The following is a 17,895-nucleotide window of genomic DNA, read 5'->3' on the forward strand; positions in this document are numbered from 1 at the left end:
GCTTTCAAGTATCAGTACAATAAAATCATTAACTCGCCGTCGTGGCTCAGTGGATAAGGCATTGTGCTGCTGAGCACGAGGTCGCGGGTTCGGTTCCCGGCCGCGGCGGCCGCTTTTCTGATGGAGGCGAAAAGCAGAAGAACGCCCGTGTGTGCGAGATTAATCCGGAGCCCTCCACTACGGCGCGCCTCATCGCCTGCGTTGCGTCGGTGCGTTAAATCGTACAATCAATCAACAATAAAGTCGTTCATTTAAATTTGTGTTTGAATTTGGCGCCGGGTCCGTGAGTCGTGTGTTGAGTGATGGGTGAGGAGGAGAGAAAAGTTCCCGTTGATGGTGGTATAAGATGTCCATGCATGCTTTTTGGACTGAGTGTCTAGTGGAGGCGAACGATGATTTTTGTTTTTGAATGAATATTTTGATTTTGCTACTCCCGTCTTGGCGGTGTACTGTTAGACTGCTTGCAACACTGTGCCTCCAGCTCAGTGTGTTCTGTGTCGAAGCTGAAGAAGAGAAGTAGCTCGCTCGTACGCACTGTGTGTTTTCAGCTCGCGCATTCAGCGACTGGATTTACAGATTAGTGTCGTTTATTCTGTGAACTTCCCATCATCACATGTAAGTGGTGCGACATTAAGAAGCTGCGCATATTTAGCTATGCCACAAAAATTGCTTAACGTTTGCTGGCGCGGCTTATGGCGTCGAGCGGAGGGGAGTGCTGGCCCTGGAATCATAACCTCGTTATTTACTCCCTGAAGCAGCGATGATAACAGCAGCCGTTATGGGAAATTTTAAGTCAAGGCTGTCCGTTAAATGAGATCAATAGATGCGCATTAAATATCAACTGCTAGCTAGATACACCTGCCAACGATCACCGCGTTGTTTCAGTCTCTCGTTTCGTGTCTCCAACGTCCTAATTGCGTGTATTTTTTTGCATCAGATGGATAATCATGGATAAACCACAAGAAAAACGTCCAGAAAAAGGTCCAAAAGCTCCGGTAGGTCGCCTGTTCTTACTTGTTGTCACCGTATTTCTTGCCTGTTTTGTTTCGCATTGCTTGTTGACGTATCGCTCTCGCTTGCTTTTTCTCTTACAGGGAGCTCCAGATGTACGTATTTCGTGTTATTTTTCATTCTTTGCAGTTACTTTTTTCTGGGCAGTCTCGGTTAATTTGTAATAACGCCTTTTTTCACCCTATAGGACAACCCCGAAGTACGCATATGGCTATTTTTGTTCCAGCACAAAAATCATGCATACCTAGTGTTCCTTTCAATTGCGCTACCCACACTGAACGAGCCTGAACAAATACTGCAGCTGAACGAGCCGCGTTCCATCATTGCTATTGAAATTCTGCTGCATTTGTATTTTAATTTCTTATTCTAGCACCACTTACAAGGCTTAGGTGTTGCTTGTTACCAGCGACTATTTTTCTTTAATGCTCGACATTTCGGGCCTTTTTGGAAGTTTTCGGTTTATCTCATTTTTGTTCGTTCTGAAAAGCAAGTAAACCATGTTAAATTCTCACGGATTGCTTGCTTGATTGTCTTGCAGAAATACGACTGCAATGGCCTTTGCAACTTTTTAAATCATTATTACATCTGTTCGATTTGCCTGCACTATGTGTACCAGTTCAGGTGGTGTCATTGTTCGATTACCAGCAGTGCTGATAAGTGCAGGACGAGTTCACGTCATCCCTTGCACTACTCGGCAAGGAGGTGCAGAAGCAGACGAAAGTGCTTTGTTGGTTCCTCTGTTTCTGTACTGTGTGGTGGCGTCGGCACTAAAGGGCTGTGAACTGGCTCAGAAGGTGCAAGCTGAATTAAGCGGACGTATTTTTCGTGCTTGGAATGTTCTCGCTGCTGGTTGGTATTTGTGCCCTTTGCGTAAACACACATGTAGTATGTGGCAATTCTAGCAAGCCCTCTATGGTCTGTCTGCTTTTCCTCCCCCTCCCCATCCCCCTTTTTTTTCTTTTGCCTTACTATGAGATGCCTGGTGTCAGGCTTCTTGCTGGAATTGTTAAAAAAGGTTGACGTAGCCTGAATAATTCCAGGCCCTTTGCCTACTGCATGCCTCAAAGCCGAAGTGAGGAATTACCCTTTACAGGTTCAGTTTAAAGAAGCTTCTATAGAATTGTGGATTCCCCATGAGGATGTGAAGTTTGGAGCAGTTGAGATTGATGGCAGGAAAAAAAAAAAGTCATGAACTAAGGCAGGAAAAAACGAGCTGGGCTCAAGCAATGAGCAAGATAAAACGTAGCTGACTTGTACCTACCATTATTACACTTGGAAGAACAACCATAGCCAATTTCATAAGCTGCGTGCGGTATGGGAGAGGCTACATGGCTCCCAACCCAATGAGTGCTAATGAGCATGTCCAACGCAGCGATACTTTTTCGGAGCCCGGTTTAAGAAAACATGAATGAGTGTTAGGGAAGGATATTTTTGTTCCTGCTCTGTATGCCTGGGAGGTTCGGCATTGCTGCACACAGCTTGTGAAATAGACTGTAGTGTTTGCGTTGCATATTTTACCAAAAACCACAGAAGGCCCAATGCAACTGCACTGCCGCTTCCGGTCACGAAAAAAACACTTCTATCCAAGCCATTGTCCAGGATCTTTAGGTGTATGTAATGTCGGAGGAAAAGAAGTCTATTAACTGCCAGCTTTTATTTGTTTAGTTAGTAATACTGCGGGTTCAACTCGAGTCCAAGCAAGCGAGAGCCTGTGAAGCGTGTAGAAAGAAGACGGGGCCGGCAGGGGGGTAACAAATATATACATACATACACACACAGGGTTTTGGACACGTCATAAACTCATCTATGTTCTGTCCTACATGGGAAGCTGGATTTAGAACAGCTGTATAAAGCAGTCTGCTGTTGTGCACCTGCTTGCAGAGTTAATTTCAAAAATGTCTTCTTTAAAATGTAATTGCTTGAATTGTACTTAAAGGAGCCATGAAGAGAAAACACAAGTTTGGTTCATTCAAAAGATTGTCTCGTTAAAATCATACTGACACCACTTTTAACGTAAACTTCGCTCAAATAAGCTACATAATTAGGAAAAACGGGAATGGTCATGCGACCCACCAGCTCATTTCCCGCAACAGAACCTGTGATGTCACATGAGCTAAGCTCTGCGATTGGCGGAGGCTGGCAGAAGCAGACGCAAATTAGGTAGAGCTTACAAACTAGACGAACGAGCGATTTGCGCTTAAATTTAGGGCACATTCTTTACAAAGCAATAAGAATGATGGGACAAACAGTGGAAGTTACGAAAGCACATGTAAACATAGAAGTACTGATGCGTTCTGCTGTTCGTACTGCACACAGCATGCTTTGGTTTAGCTGCACAGCACTACGGGGCTTGGGGTTGTCTCAGACGACACTGGCCGATTGACGCAAGCAACGGTGTCTTACGTGACCCCATTTGTCGAGCGAGCACTGTTTCACGGAACGAATATTTTCTCCCAGAACAAAAACAAGCCAGGTTTAAATGCGGGTAAAAACAAACCAAACGCTTGCCACGGTATGGTGGCGCCATCTAGGTTACGGAACGTAGAGAAACGCGGGAACAAACCACAACCGCTGTACTTGGGTGGAGACAACCTTTGAACGGTCCCGTGCCGCCGCAATTGGGCCAACGGGCTCAACGCGTTATTCTTTTCGTTTCCCACGAGACCTAGCAACGCGAAACAGACAATATGATTCAAACTTCTTCAGTAAACCGCGTTGCGGCGATAATTTTAGCGCGGTTTTGACAGAATGACTTGCTTCGGCGGCGAGCGAGCAACCGAACATGGCGGCGCCAGCGTTACGTGTCTCTACCCTGTACAGCGGATGCGTGAATGAAGGTACTCTAGGCTGCAGAGCGGTCGGTTCCTGTGATGTCACTTGGGACCACGAAAACGCACGATTGAGCGGGAAAATCAAAATTTTAACCTAAATTGTTTAATTTCTCAGTGAATAAAGCACCGTTTGTATCCGGACAAGCGCTGGGGGCACTATAAAACACGAAATCTTTCGAATAAAACCAACTTGCATTTTCTCTTCATGGCTCCTTTAACCCCTTAAGTGCTTTATTTTTTTTAGAATTTCCCGACCAAAAGTGCCTATTTTTTTTATTGCTGATTTCGAATCTGATTGTACTAAAAAGTAGCTAGTCGATGTTGAAAAAATATTTGTACCCCACAGTTAGTCAAATCAACACAATAAAGTTTATTTCTGAAGAATACATAGGAAACCAGGTACCTGCTGCTAACAAAATTAAAAACTTTATAAATAGAACAGTTGCAGATGCCACATCTTTCTTCACTTGTGTAGGCTAAGCACCTTTGCAATAGCTGGAGTGCAACGAATACCCACATCTCTTCCTTTGTCACTGGTACCCATTTTTGAGGCGGGAGTGATCACTGGGAGGAAAGCATTTCAACTTTTCAGCCGCTTTGCGATTGGTTTTGTCTACCACATATTATATAAGTTCATCGTCTAGAAACTGCTGAATATATTCCATAATGTCACCCGGCGATGACAATATGAAAGTCTTGCCTGGAATGGCCAAGAATGGAAAGCGATGAGCCTTCACAGGAGGATTGTCCACATAAAGCAGGATCCACTCGCGAGCAGTCGCGATGTTCGCTTCCCCGCTGTCTTTGTCATCACGGGAGGAGCTGCTCAATTCACCGTCATCGCTGTCTTCACTTCCAGAGACAAGATAAACATCTATATCCGAATCAGCATCACTTGAAGAAGATGACGAAAATGAACAGCTTCTTTTTCTAGTTGACGGGCCAGCTATGCATGGGTCGGCGCCACCGCACGCCATATTTTCATACAAAAAGCGCGCCTTGCCGCAGGAGAAAACTAATTCGTCGAGTAAATGCTGCCATCTAGTGGACGGCACGCAATCTAAGCCGCAGACGAGCGCTTCTCGTCCTGAACAGTATAGGGCAGTACCTATTCCGCTAAGACGAGCTCTGCTCGTCCAAAGCAGTTTGGTGACAGTTTGGGCAGGACGAGCTCTGCTCGTCCAAAGCACTTAAGGGGTTAAAGTGACCTACCTGTGGAAAATTACAAGACATTGAACTGATCAATACCAATGGTTCTGTCATGCTACACCCAAGTTTGCTGATTTTTTTTTGCAGGCTGTGGCAGCTATGTACTATGAACAGAGAATGGAAAAAGATTGGCCAACAATAGCACATTTTGTAAGGCAAATTTTGTGCGCACTGTTGAGGTTTCTGTTCTTTTGCAATGCTATCTATAGCTGAAAATTAACCTGATAATACAGGTAACCACACAGCAAAGACCGGAACTGGCTGTTAAGTAACTGCTCTTGAAACGCCCTATTAAACCTTGCTTATTAAGTATCTTTCACACACACTCCGCCTTCCATTACATTATCTGTGGGCTTTCCATCATCCCATCACTAAATAGTTATATCGTTTCATAAATGGGTTTCAGCAAAGATACAATTGTCAAGGAGTTGTTACTGTGCACAAGATGGATTTGCGTGTTCTTGCACTTTAGCAGGCATGTTTTACCATTTGCTTTGCTAACATTCCATGGGTGGGCATTGTGCAGCTAGAAGAGGCTCCCAAAGAAGACCTAGTCAAGCAAGTCAAGCGGCAGCTGGGCCTCCTTCAAAAAGCCAAGGCTAAATATGACGGTGAGTGTTGGTGGCTCATGTGTTTTTTGTGCGAAATTGCCTCACTGGAGTGGTGAATGTTAGTGCACAGTCAAGGGGAGGAGGGGTAGGGTAATGAGATTTGGCTTATGGTGCATTTTGAAGAAACAAAAAACAGAAAGGCTAGAGGAAGTGAGACTCTTAAAGTGAGTGAGTAGAGATAGACACAGTGCATAAGACACTACTATATACTGTGTGCAGGAGAGGAAGGGCTCGCGAAATTTCTAGCGGAGGTCAAGTGCATGCCTTTTTCTTATCCTTGGTTTTTATCATCTTTCCCCGTTAGTAGTTCCTTTTCAGAAATTGGTCATGCACCAAATTTACAGGCTTTCAGTGCCCATAGTAAAATGCAGTGTATACGTATGTCAATCAAAACTTGTTCCAGGTATGAATCCTGTGCACGTTGGCATTGCCAAATGTTGCATCGCTCGTGTAAAAGCTTAACCTGCCCGCTGTACCTGGTCATTGAGGCTTAGACATCTCCACATGGGCTGTGGTGTTGCACTACTGAGTACGAAGTTATTTTCGGTGCACGTAAAAGAACCGAATTTGTGAAATTGGACTGCATATTGTGCTTCTCATTGTGACGAGGCTAGGTGTGGCCGTACCTGCTGTATTATGTGCAATGTAGGCAAGTGACTTTAGCTCAGTGGATAAGGCATTGGGCTGCTGAGCCCCTGCTTTTCTAATGGAGGCGGAAAGTGAAAATGTCCACGTGTCCAGATTTCGGTGCTCATTAAAGATCCTCAGGTGGTCTAAAAATTAATCCAGAGCCCTCCGCTTTGGCGCACCCAGGTGTAACTTTGGTTAGTTAAATCCCACAATCAATCGATGTTGTTTAAAGGCCAGTCCCATTAAAAAGTCTATGCTTTGTGGGAGTGTGGGGGTTGAGCATGTGTGGTCACGAAGCCAGAGGATGGGGTATGAATGAAGACGGAATGTTGCATCCCCTGCCCCTTGGCAGAGCTGAACCAGAAGTGCCTGGAGAAGGATAAGGCCCTCTCGGAGCTGCAGAGCCAGGCCGAGAAATGGGCTCAGGACCAGGTGGAACTGGAGACCCTGCGCCAAGCGTACCAGTCACTGCAGGGTGCCCAGGAGAAGCAGTTCGAGTCATTCCGGGTGAGCAGCCGGGTGGGGAAGTGTAATTTTTAATTCAACTTCTCAGATGGCCTCTCAATTTCGGAGGCTTATTTAAACTTCGGGCAGTCGAGGACCCTATTTTTTGGGGAATGCGTGGCAGCGATGACGGTGTTGGCTATTGTGTGAGGTTATTGTTTTTTGATTTGGTTCTGAAAATTTTGTGTCAGAAAGTGGGTGCATGGTTGCAAATAATTGAGAGCTCAGCATGTCCAGAAGCATGCATTTTAATTTCTGTAGAATGAACGTTACACCAGAATCACAAAGGTGCAGTCGAACCTCGTTAATTTGAACTAGAAAGGGCTCAAAGATGTGTTTGAATGTAACGAAGTTTGAATTAACGAAAGCTATTCAGATACGCGGAACTTTGTCAGGACCGCAGCGTCAGTTTGAATAAACGAGAACTTCGAATTAAGTGAGTTTGAATTTGCGAGGTTCCAGTGTTACACTGTGGCATGGAAGAATGTTCGAAGCTTGTATGTGGTACTGGTAAAAATTTCTAGTGCCCCGTAGGGAAATTTATGAACTCCATGTCTTTGGTCAAGATTCTGACAAAAGGTAACTCATGGCTTGCGTATTTCCTGCTACATTGTAGGGTATGAATGAATGAGCATAGAATAAAAATAGACAGTGCTGCCAGTGGGAGCTCGACCAATGATTTACACCTTCCTTCCTCTGCAGCGTGCTGCTTTTCTGATGGAGGCGAAAAGCTAAAATGCCCGTGTGTACGAGATTTTGGCACACGTTAAAGATCCCTAGGTGGTCGAAATTAATCCGGAGCCCTCCACTGCGGCGCGCCTCGGTCTCTGCATTGCGTCGGCGCATTAAACCCTACAATCAATCAATCCTCTGCAGTGTGACCACTAACTTCTCCAGCCATTCATCCTGTACTTTCTTGGTTATTTATGCATACTGCTGAGTAGCCTGAATGCAACGTATCCACAGCCATCTTTTTCAATTATGTGTTTATATACAGAAAGTGGGAACTTGTCCAATGATTTATTGCTTTGTTGTACAGTGGTCTGGTTTCCCCGTTTTCATGCACACGGTCTCCTTTCTCAAATATTTGGGAAAGCATACAGCAGTAAAGGTGGAAGCTGGTTCGAAGATCCCTTGTTGCAGTCTCTTAAAGGGACACTGAAGTGATTTGTAAACAATGCGGGATTACAAGCGCAAATTGTAGTCCGGAGTCCCTAGGCCCTGTTTCGACCACTATGAGCGCGTTTACGCGAATTTAATTACTAGAAAAATCAATTCGAAAATGCTGTCCTCCTCTCTGCACTCTCGCCCATTTTCTTTGGCGTTTTCGTGTGACGTCAGCAGGAGAGGAGCTGGCAATTGGCTGCGCTACTGCACGGCTCGCCGACCTTCCGCGACCGAGTCAGTCGGCCCAATGTTTAGTCCGCCGGCCGCTGACGGGTAATGGCAATTCGCTCGATCAGTTGAAACTCAGCCACAACACGTTTGTAAATGGAAGAATGTGCCTTTCAATACTTCGTTAGTTTGTACTCTGTATCTAGCTCCAAGTCAAGGTCGCTTCACACAAGTGCTGCACAAGCGCACATGCGACGCTTCGCTGACTGGTACGCCAGTAGGAAAATATAAGGCCTCTTGAAGGGGTAGAAGAGTCAGCAAAGTCAATATAGGTACTAAGGAAATAAAATCAACTGATATTTGTACCGTACAGCGTAAACTAGGGTGCGGGAAGCACTTTTTTGCGCTGGGCGAACAAGCACATCGGTGAGCAGCACGACTACGCATCTGTGAACGCTTTTCCGTCTAAGTGCAATTGCTAGACGTGAGCTATTGTGGAAACTCAGGGGACGCTTACTCCACGAGCGCAATACAACAAATAGTCACCTAAGCTGCTTGAAATACTAAAACTAAATAAAAGTGTAAACTAGTTATACATTATATACCTTATATTTCCATCCTCGGCAGCGCTCTCTTCCGTGGCCGTGTGGTCTGGAGTGCTAGGTATATCATCACGAGTGTTTTGCCCGTCACAAGTTCGAATCTCCACGTGTACGAACTTTTTTTTTTTTTTTTTTTTTTTTTGGGTAATCTTTTTCGTTTTTTGCCGATGTTTTCTATACTGAGTTCACCTTTTTTTGGGCCGCAACGTTCACTGCTCCACGAACTAGTCCGCAGAACTCGCGCAGCCTGGCACTGGCACGCTAGCGAGTTCTCGTTGGCGTGCTATTGCCATAAGCACCGACTGCTTGCGGGCAGTGGGCACAGGCCAGAATCAACAGACCCTTGGCCTGGTGCGAACACGCTTTTTACGATACAGGCATGAGTGAGGCAAGCTCCAAATATGGGGGAAAAGCGCATGCATTCGTGCGTCTGCGGGGACGCGGAGGGCGTTGGTGGAGGAGCACTGGAGCACTGCGTAGGGCGGAGCACTGCGTAGGGCTCGGCTAGTGAATGCTACGATTCCAAGCCGTCCTGGGAGGCTTATCTTATGCATTTTACAGCCGACAACATGGCAGAAGCGCGGTACTACGATTACTGGGATATTGAGAATGCCCACCCAACGACGCCATCGGATGTCAAACATGTTGTTTTACAGATCCGAAACCGAAACTTGTTTGATTGCTAACTTTGGGCATCGTCCAATCACGGTGCCCCCTCCTCCCAACGTCACAGCTTAGTTGGTGCGGCCGCCACAAACCGCGCATGGTAGTTTTTATTCTTTCGCGCTTTGTAAAATAATTACCGATTTGTCAACCGGATAAACAGTGAAAAGTGTGCTAATTTGAGCCAGTTTACACAGTGCAAGCAAAAACGGGAGCTTGACAAATTCACTTCAGTGTCCCTTTAAGGGATTTTTTCTGTACTACTTCACCTGAGAGGGTACGTACGAGGTGAGTAAGGCAGTGATAAAGGGTGGGAGCTAAATTGACAGCCGAGATTTCGCAGCCGCTCTCACTTTATTTTTTTAGGGCTTCATCGGTGTGCACAAAAGAAGCGTAGTGTGATGCTGGCGCTGAAAGCTGCTGCGCAGCTTCCACTGACACTGTCTTGTTGCCTTCTGCCCGTAGTGTGGTTTTCAAAAAGTCACGTAAAGGCGGGAAAAATACATTGCATGTAATGCAGTCTTCCGTATACTTACAAAACGTCTACAAGGGAGGAAAAATGGCTGTGCTGTAACGTACAGTGGTCTAATTGCTGCGCTGCCATAGCGATCTCGTTCAATTTCTTTTCAAAGGAGGGAAAAGATGGGGCTAGGTAAGGGAGCGAAACTGGCATTGTCTTGCTGTTTCATGCTGTAAAGGCACAAAGTTTCTGCCCTCTTCTTCTGTTCTGGGGTGTGGTCAGGGCTTTTGGTACAGCGGGACAAAAAGCTGGGTTGCACTGCAAAGTGTAGTTACGAAGCGCTGTCAAAGGAAAGTGTGAGAACTTGTGATCAAGGTCATGGCTGTGTCCTTTTTTTTTGTCAGTCACTTGTTCATCTGTGTTTGGTGCTCACTCTGGGTGCGCTTAAAACCTTTCACATTTTATCATTTCCTTTATATCTATGGGAAACGAGACACTAATGGAGATTGAAACTGGGTTTAAGTACCTCTAGCTGTTACGTACAGTAGCCTAAAGTTAAAACAGCAACTCTGGGAATTTGTACAAAAAATGGAAAAAAGACGGTACTGATGATGTGAACTAGGCCAACGATTTTGCCCACCAGCCTTGTGCAGTAGTGTGACTACCGCTTTTCAACAGTCACCGAAAAAACTTGCGCCTCCGTTTGTAACGTGCAAGGAACTTTGTGAGCAAGAAAAACGAATGCGAGAGAAACGGGCAATTTATTTCCCAAAGTAATTTCACCCCTCGTCGCTCTCCGAGAGCTCCTTGTCGCCTTCCGCTGACCGCAACATCTTGTCCTTGGTGCCATCAAGCGTGTTCGCGATGCCACACTTCTGAACGAACGTTCAACCATGTTCCATGGGATCGTGGCCCACGCCTCGCATGCCCATCACGCGAGCTTCTCCAGAGGCGCATGCTACAGCCAACCGCCCGTTGTGAACGCGTGGGAGCCGCTCGTAAGCCGCGGAAGCGGCGCACCTTCGTTGCCGCTGCTGCTATTGCTGTTATCAAGCACGCAAGTGGAATAATTTGACGATTTGTGTGAACGCCGAAAGAAAAGCCTAGGCGCCTAGATCCGGAAAATTGTTGTTAAAAAGCTTTGGCGCCATCTTGAGATGGTGATGGCGATGGTGATGGGTGGAACGAAATTTCAACTGTTTGGCAGTTTCGGTTTCGTATCCGATTCTAACGCGCATGCGATTTTTCAGCCTATTTTTGCGGAAAAAAGGTGCACGTTAGAATCGAGTAAGTATGGTATGTGTGCAAGGTTATGGAATTTTCCGGTGTTAAGTCATGTTTTTCTTTTTCTCTACAAAATTTTTGCTTGCGGGGATTGTACAACAGCGAAAAACACTGCCACATTTACGGGGACCAAAAGGGCCGAAAGTCAGGTAAAACAGCAAACAGTTCTAACGTGCATGATCTTTGGATCGATTTTGCTCGGAAAATTAAGATGTGTTTGTAGCATTGAGTAATCACTGTCGATGTGCCTTATACAAAGGTGCGACCTATACAACCATTTCTCAGTTTGTTATATAACCCTCTGAAGGATGGCGACTTGTACAAACGTGCAAGTTATACATTGGGAAATGTGTGGTAGCCTTTTTTTTAGGGTCAGTTTTTTCCTAACCCAAAGCAGTACAAGATCTGTTCTATTGAGGAAAAAAATGCTGCCAAATTGCCGGTGTCAGTTTATTTGATCAGCGTATTTGAATTGTCCTCATAATGGTAGGAAAATAGCTAGGGATACTGTGAAACAGTTGGAAGTCCGAAGTCTTAAACTAGCGCGTTCCTAGTATAGCGTAGTTGTTGTTGTTGTTGCTGTATTTGGTACCTGATGCGAGCTTTGTTCTCTGCTTTTGTTTAGAACAAGGGTCTCCTCTTTAGAGTACCCTAATGTAGCTTCCTCGTATGTTTCGCTCCCTTAATGTCAGCTTTCAGTCTTCGTCTGGATGCATGTGACGGTGTCGCCATTGTGTGTGCAGGTCTTGGAAGAGCAGCTGGCTGCGTCAAACGAGGATCTCGTCCGATGGCGTCACAAGTACACCGAGTGCCTGATGAGCCTGGAGTGCACAGAGTCAAAGCTGGCCTCCTACACCCAGGGGACAGAGTTCCTGCAGCAAGAGGTGCAGCGCCTGGAGGCTGAGAACCGGGTGAGGGGGGGGGGGAATAATTACACAGTGTCTACCACTCACTTTAGTGTCTAACTCTCTCCATTTCATGGGAAAAAGGTCTTTTTGGCCAAAAAAACGTTCTAGCGTGAGTTCTTAGATAACGAGTGTCCCAGTGTGTTCTTTTAGTATGCGTTACGTTCTAGCACAAGGCATTGGAAAGCGAGTGTCCCGGTGTTTCAGTACCGTGACTGCGATACGAGATACAACGTTAACGACAGGAGATGCCGACAGCCCGAGCCCTTAAGGGGCTGAGCCCTTAAGGAGCTGTGCCCCTAAAAGTGCTTTGTGCAAAGGTGTGAGTTGTTGTAATTGCGCAATATTAATGCACACCTTTTTCTCAGAAATTATGTCCCACAGTCACATGTGCACTGAAATAGTGCAAGCTGAAAAAGTGCTATAGTGGTTACTTATTTTTGTCGACATAGCAGTGCAATCATAATCACACCATTGTGCAAGCAAAGCTTTGAAGATAGCGCGGACTGTGGCAGTGGCAAAATAACAAAAAAATGCAACCGAGGTTTATATTTTCGCAGAGAAGGCGGCACCTACTGCATGCTAGGTATTGCGCAGTACGGCAACACGTGGATGCAGAAAAAAAGAAAACGCCACGGGAGGGAGTTATACCCATTGAGTGGGTGGTTGGTGGGTGTTATCTGCAAGGATCAAAGGCCAGTGTGAGGGGCTCCGGGGGGCCTTGCGGCTGCTTCGTGTGCCGATAAAAATGAAAAAGAAACTGGCAGGTAGCGGGCGCCTCTTTTTAGGTAGCGAGCTCACACTTTTTCACACTTCACCTGGACAGAGGGGAAGGTGCACTGTACTGTGTGCCGCTTTCTACAGAAAATTGCCGCAGCATCACAGCCTCTCGCTGAACATTTTTTATGCATGTTTTTTTGTGGCTTTAAGAGGGCACTGTGTGTGGTTTGCCATACTGTATGTTGCGACTCGAGGGTGATGATAGCCGTTCTAGCGCAATAATATGTGAAGTTCTTGTACCAGAAAACAGTTTGTTTGGTGGAAAAAACTTTTGCGATTTTCATTTTTTTTTCCAGTCCCATCAAGTGCGCGTTAGAATTGAGGGTGCGTTAGATTTGAGTAAACAGAGTACACAGCCAGCATTCAGGAGACTCTGTACAGGGAAAGGCAGCCCGTGAAGGAATGTCATGACTTGTCCCACACTGAGTTAGAGGGTAAATAAGGGGAAACATTTACTGCATGACTGTGTGGCCCAAGGAATCCTTCTCACTCAAGCAGTGGTGCTTGACGGGCGCTCCCTCCTTCCTGCGCAGGCGGCCAACGCCAAGGTGGCGGAACTGAGTGCCGTGCGGCAGCAGCAGCTGGAGGAGCGGGATCGCCGGCACGAGGCCGACTCGGAGGCGGCCTCCTCTCAGGGCCACCTGAAACAGAAGGTGGAGGAGCTGCTGGCCCAGTGCAGCAGCCTGCGGCAGGAGCGGGACGCCTGCGGGGCCGCCCGCGAGGCCCTGGCCCAGCAGGCGGAGAGCGCCCGCGAGGAGGCGGATGCCCTGCGGCTCAAGGTGTCTGTGCTGCTGCAGGAGCGCTCCTCGCTCGAGAACCAGCGGGACGAGAAGATGAACGAGTGCAACCTGCTACAGGAGGAGAAACACGGCCTCGAGAGCCAGGTGTCCGACCTGTACCAGATGAAGGAGGAGCTGGAGGCCAAGGAGAAGGAGTTCGCCAAGATCCTCGACGACCACGCCAACATGGAGAAGCTGCTCGCCGAGGCCATCACCGAGAACACGCAGCTGCAGGAGAGAGTCAACGGCTTGCAGGAGAAGGTGAGCCGGGGGGACGTCGAGAAGCAGGAGCTTGCGCGCCAGCTGGAGTCGGCCGCCGACTCTCTGCGGGAGCAGACGCAGAGCTCCGAGAGAGCCGTCGCAGAGTTGGAGGAGAAGCTGGCGCAGCAGATGAACAAGCAGAAGGAACTGGAGCACCAGCTGGCAGTCTCTGAATCCCGGCTGAGGGATTCGGAAAAACGTGCAGACGACTTGAAGGCGTCATTGGCCCAGCAGCCTAGTTCTTCAGAAGATGATGCAGCGGCTTTACGGCTGCAGGAGCTTCTGTGTGACCAAGCAGCGCTGAAAGAGGAGGTGGAGGTGCTGAAGAGGGAAAAGGAGTGCTTGGTTGTCACGAATCTGGAGCTTGAGGAAGCTGCCGAGAACGTGCAGTCTGAAAAAAAGGCCTTGGAGGAGGAACTTGCCACAGTGAGGGCAGCTGATGTGGATCTCCTGCAGAAGCTTGAAACCTTCGCTGACAAAGTGGGTGGGCTGGAGAAGGACCTCAGTGACTCGTTGCAAGAGAAACAAGACATCGTCGATGAGCTCATACAGGTCAAAGACCTTCAGAGTTTCCTGGAAGATGAAGCAAAGGAGCTCCAGCAGGAGTGTGATAAGCTGAAAATAAAGACAGCGCGCCTAGAGGCCGATCTTGAAAATGACCGGCTTCATATTCAGAAGCTCGAGATTGAACTGGAAGCTGCTGAGGGCAGGGAGCAACAGTCGCTGCGAGAACTGGAGGCGATGCGCCAGAAACTCAAGGAAATGGCTGTACTCGCCATGAAATATGAGGAGGCCTTCAAAGACTGCAGTGTCGGCAATGCGGAATCTAGGATGCCTGCTGTGCTGAAGGCATTTCACCGAATCAGCCAGATCATTCTGGAGACTGCTGAGCGGAATGTTGTAGATATCCAAGTGGAAGGGCTACTGCCGGGCATGGGGGCCACACTTGTTCTAGATGATTGTGACGGTGAATGCGAGGAGTTGTGGGGACAGCCTGCCCCGGCTCATGAAAGCCTGGTTTCTTTGGAAGCCTACAACAGCCTCAAGAATGAGATTGAAACTGTCCAGAAGCAGTTGCTTGCAAGCACTGACACAATAAAAAATCTCCAGGCTGAAAACCAAGCTTTAGAAGAAAATCTAAGCGTTGAAAGAAGGGGACGAGATCTCTTGACTAGTGAATTAAAAACGTGTGAGGGACTGCTTCGTTCATATGAAAGAAAGATCGAGGAGCTTGATTCATGTCTGTGTGCCAAGATTTCCGACCTGACAGGTCGTGTTGAAGAAAACGAGGAAATGCTTCGAGAAAGGAGTGAAGCTCTCAGGGGGGCTCTTCAAGACATTGTAGAGGTGAGTGAAGGGTGCCCAGAGTTGAAGGATGAGCAAACCACCCTTTTGAGCAAGGTGCATCAGTTAGAAGACATTTCGAGTGCAACAGCTGTGGATACAGCAGCACAGTTAAGTGCTTCACTGGAAGGACAGCAATGTGTGGATGGCCAGCCGCAGGAGTTGGAGGAAGTGCGGGGGCCAGCTGAGCTGCTGGTGTCACCCAACTGTGCCGATGACTTGAAGCCCACAGAACAACAATCGCCTTCTTGCACTAGCAACTTCAAGCCCATGAAAAAAGGGGGGGAGGTTCCAGAAAGCCCTCGCTCTCATGGATCGCTTACAAATCAGGATGTTTTACACGGAACGCATCATTGCGTGGATGATGACCGGGATGAACTTGGACGGTTGCAAGAGGAAAATGACAGTCTCATTGAAGAATGTTCATCTCTCCGGGCATCTTTGGAGTCTAGTAAAGCAGCTGTTGCTAAGCTTAGTAGTAATCTGAGTGCGTCAAATGAAGAGAAGAAGCTCCTCGAGGAAAGCTTCTCTAGGGAAGTTTCTGCACTTAAAGCAAAACTCCAGGAAAAAGCCTGTTTGCTTGATGACATCCACAGCAAGCTGGATGATCAGCTAGAACAGTGCGAAAAACTGGAGGCGATGCTGAAGGACCGGGACAACAATGTGCAAACCTACCAGGATGAACTTGCCAAGAAGGACTCGGAGTTGGCGACTCTCACTGAAGCACTCCGTTGCTTGAAGGAGCAGCTGTCCTCCTACGAGGTGGAGCACACCCGGCTGTGTGCAGTCTTTCAGCCGCAGACGAGGCACAAAGACGACAACCTGAAGGAGGATGTGCTGTATGACTGGTACAGTGCCCACAGAGCTGTGCTCAGCCTGTTGGCCCAGCTGGTTGCGCATGCTTCCAAGCAGCAGCGCCTCCCTTCGGATGGGAACGGCGATTTCAGTGTCCTCTCAGAGGCCAGGTGCCTGTGCGCCACCTTGACCGAGAAGTTGGATGCTGTGACCTGCCAGGAAGCCACCTCGTCGATTTCCTGTGCGATCACGAAAGCCATCTGCAGCGATGTCCGTGCCGAGCTGGCCCTAGTAAAGAGCCTCGACCAGTTGCTGGAGTCTCTCTTGGCCGAGGAGACCAAAGCGGGTGGTGAGGAAGTGCCACCGAGTGAGCCGGATGATGAGGAGAAGCAGAACGATGCGGTGCAGATTGCCACCCTGCAGAGCACCCTTCAGGAAAGAGAGGAACGCCTTGCCAAGTATAAAGTTCTGATCATCAAGCACAAGAAGGAGATGGCAGACAAAACAAAGCTGGTAAATTTTGTTGGATTGCGAGTTGCCCGTTTGTTCACTGCATTTTTCTTTGCTCCAGATGAGTTCGATGGAGAGAGATCTCCTGGACACAAAGCATGAGCTTGAAAAGCTTGGCCAAGCATCTCAGCAGGCAGTGCTGAACTTCCAGGTGAGTGATCAGTGCCATAGCCATGCAAGTACCAAGCAGCTACCTAAGGATAGAGCGAAGCTTGAATTAGTAAAACATGAATTTAGAGAGAGCCATTCTATCTTTCTATGCCAGCCTATATACACACGACTTCCGGTGAAAAAAAAGTGGAGGAAGGGGGGGGGGAAACACACTAGTGGAAGGGACGAGGCAACCAGACCGGCACAGATTTTTTAGTTTGAAGCTTTCAACATATCCTACCAGTTGGCAGCACTGTGCAGTGCTTGGTCAGCTTGCCTGGTACCATTCGGCACTTTGTTGCAAAAAGTTTGTGTTGTTCAGTGCACAAAGAGCTTCAGGTGCTGCTCACTGTTTTTACATCCCCGCTGTAAGCTTGTATGGAGGAGAGTCGTCGAATGATAATTCAATAAATGCTTGGGTGCAACTGCATTCGTCATGTTTGTAGCTTGCAAGCGTTTGTTATTTGCGGAACAATGAATGCAGGGCCTTCAGAGTGACTATGACCATCTCCAAGACCAGCATGAGGCGACCAAGTCCCTGTGCAAGGAGGCTGAGGCCAAGCTCGCTGGGCTGGCAGGAGAGCGGGCCGCTGCCAGGCAGGAAGCTGCTGATGCCCGTGCGGAAAGAGATCTCCTAAAGCAGCGTAATGAGCTGCTGGCTACGGACTTGGCGGTGCGTGGCATCAAAACGTGAAGCTTTTTCCCACCCTGCAGGGTTAGAAAAGAGTTTCCATGAAGCTGAAAAGTTATATCCCTCTCCGGCTTGCTTTGGAGTAGCATTTTTTTTTAAATCTCTGACAGGCCAGTACTGCTGTCGATGACCTGCAGAAGTTGTTTTGCTCTGTCCATTGCTACGATCTCCGTCGGTAAAATAATGTTGGGTCATTTACGGGAAAGTGCATCTTGCCAACATCATTTGCAGGATTCTGGAATTGCACGAGCAAATTAGCTTCAAATAGGGTCCGGGTACTAATTACCGAGCAAATGATTAGACCTTAAATTCAAATCCTAACATTCAAATTTATGGCTAATTTGAACTGTCGAATAGTGGTGCCAGTCTTATTCAGGGGTGGGGCCAGGCTGGAGGGTCATCTTTTGAACTAGGGCACCAATTTGCATGAACCTGTCAGAGGTGCTTTTTCTCATTGCCATTAAAATATGTTCAAGATTGGTTTACTCTAGGTGTGATTAAGAGTTTGCACTCAATTGCACTACTCAATTGAGTGGAGCA

At 47.5% G+C, this 17,895-nt stretch overlaps 1 protein-coding gene across 1 annotated transcript in view; it reads left to right on the plus strand.

Annotated features, from left to right (window-relative positions):
- The first annotated feature begins 457 nt into the window (after positions 1-457).
- LOC144144930 (uncharacterized) overlaps positions 458-17,895 on the plus strand; it is a 114,058-nt gene continuing 96,620 nt past the window's right edge. Inside the window, exons 1-8 of the mRNA XM_077676438.1 lie at positions 458-615; positions 938-995; positions 5,578-5,662; positions 6,645-6,799; positions 11,884-12,051; positions 13,359-16,517; positions 16,576-16,665; positions 17,149-17,337. Coding sequence (XP_077532564.1) covers positions 948-995; positions 5,578-5,662; positions 6,645-6,799; positions 11,884-12,051; positions 13,359-16,517; positions 16,576-16,665; positions 17,149-17,337 — 3,894 coding nt within the window. The 5' untranslated portion in view covers positions 458-615; positions 938-947. The remainder of the gene's footprint in view (positions 616-937; positions 996-5,577; positions 5,663-6,644; positions 6,800-11,883; positions 12,052-13,358; positions 16,518-16,575; positions 16,666-17,148; positions 17,338-17,895) is intronic.

Source organism: Haemaphysalis longicornis, unplaced genomic scaffold (genome assembly GCF_048455015.1).
Source record: "Haemaphysalis longicornis isolate Haplotype H1 unplaced genomic scaffold, Haemaphysalis longicornis Haplotype H1 scaffold_1, whole genome shotgun sequence".
Taxonomy (NCBI): Eukaryota; Metazoa; Arthropoda; class Arachnida; order Ixodida; family Ixodidae; genus Haemaphysalis; species Haemaphysalis longicornis.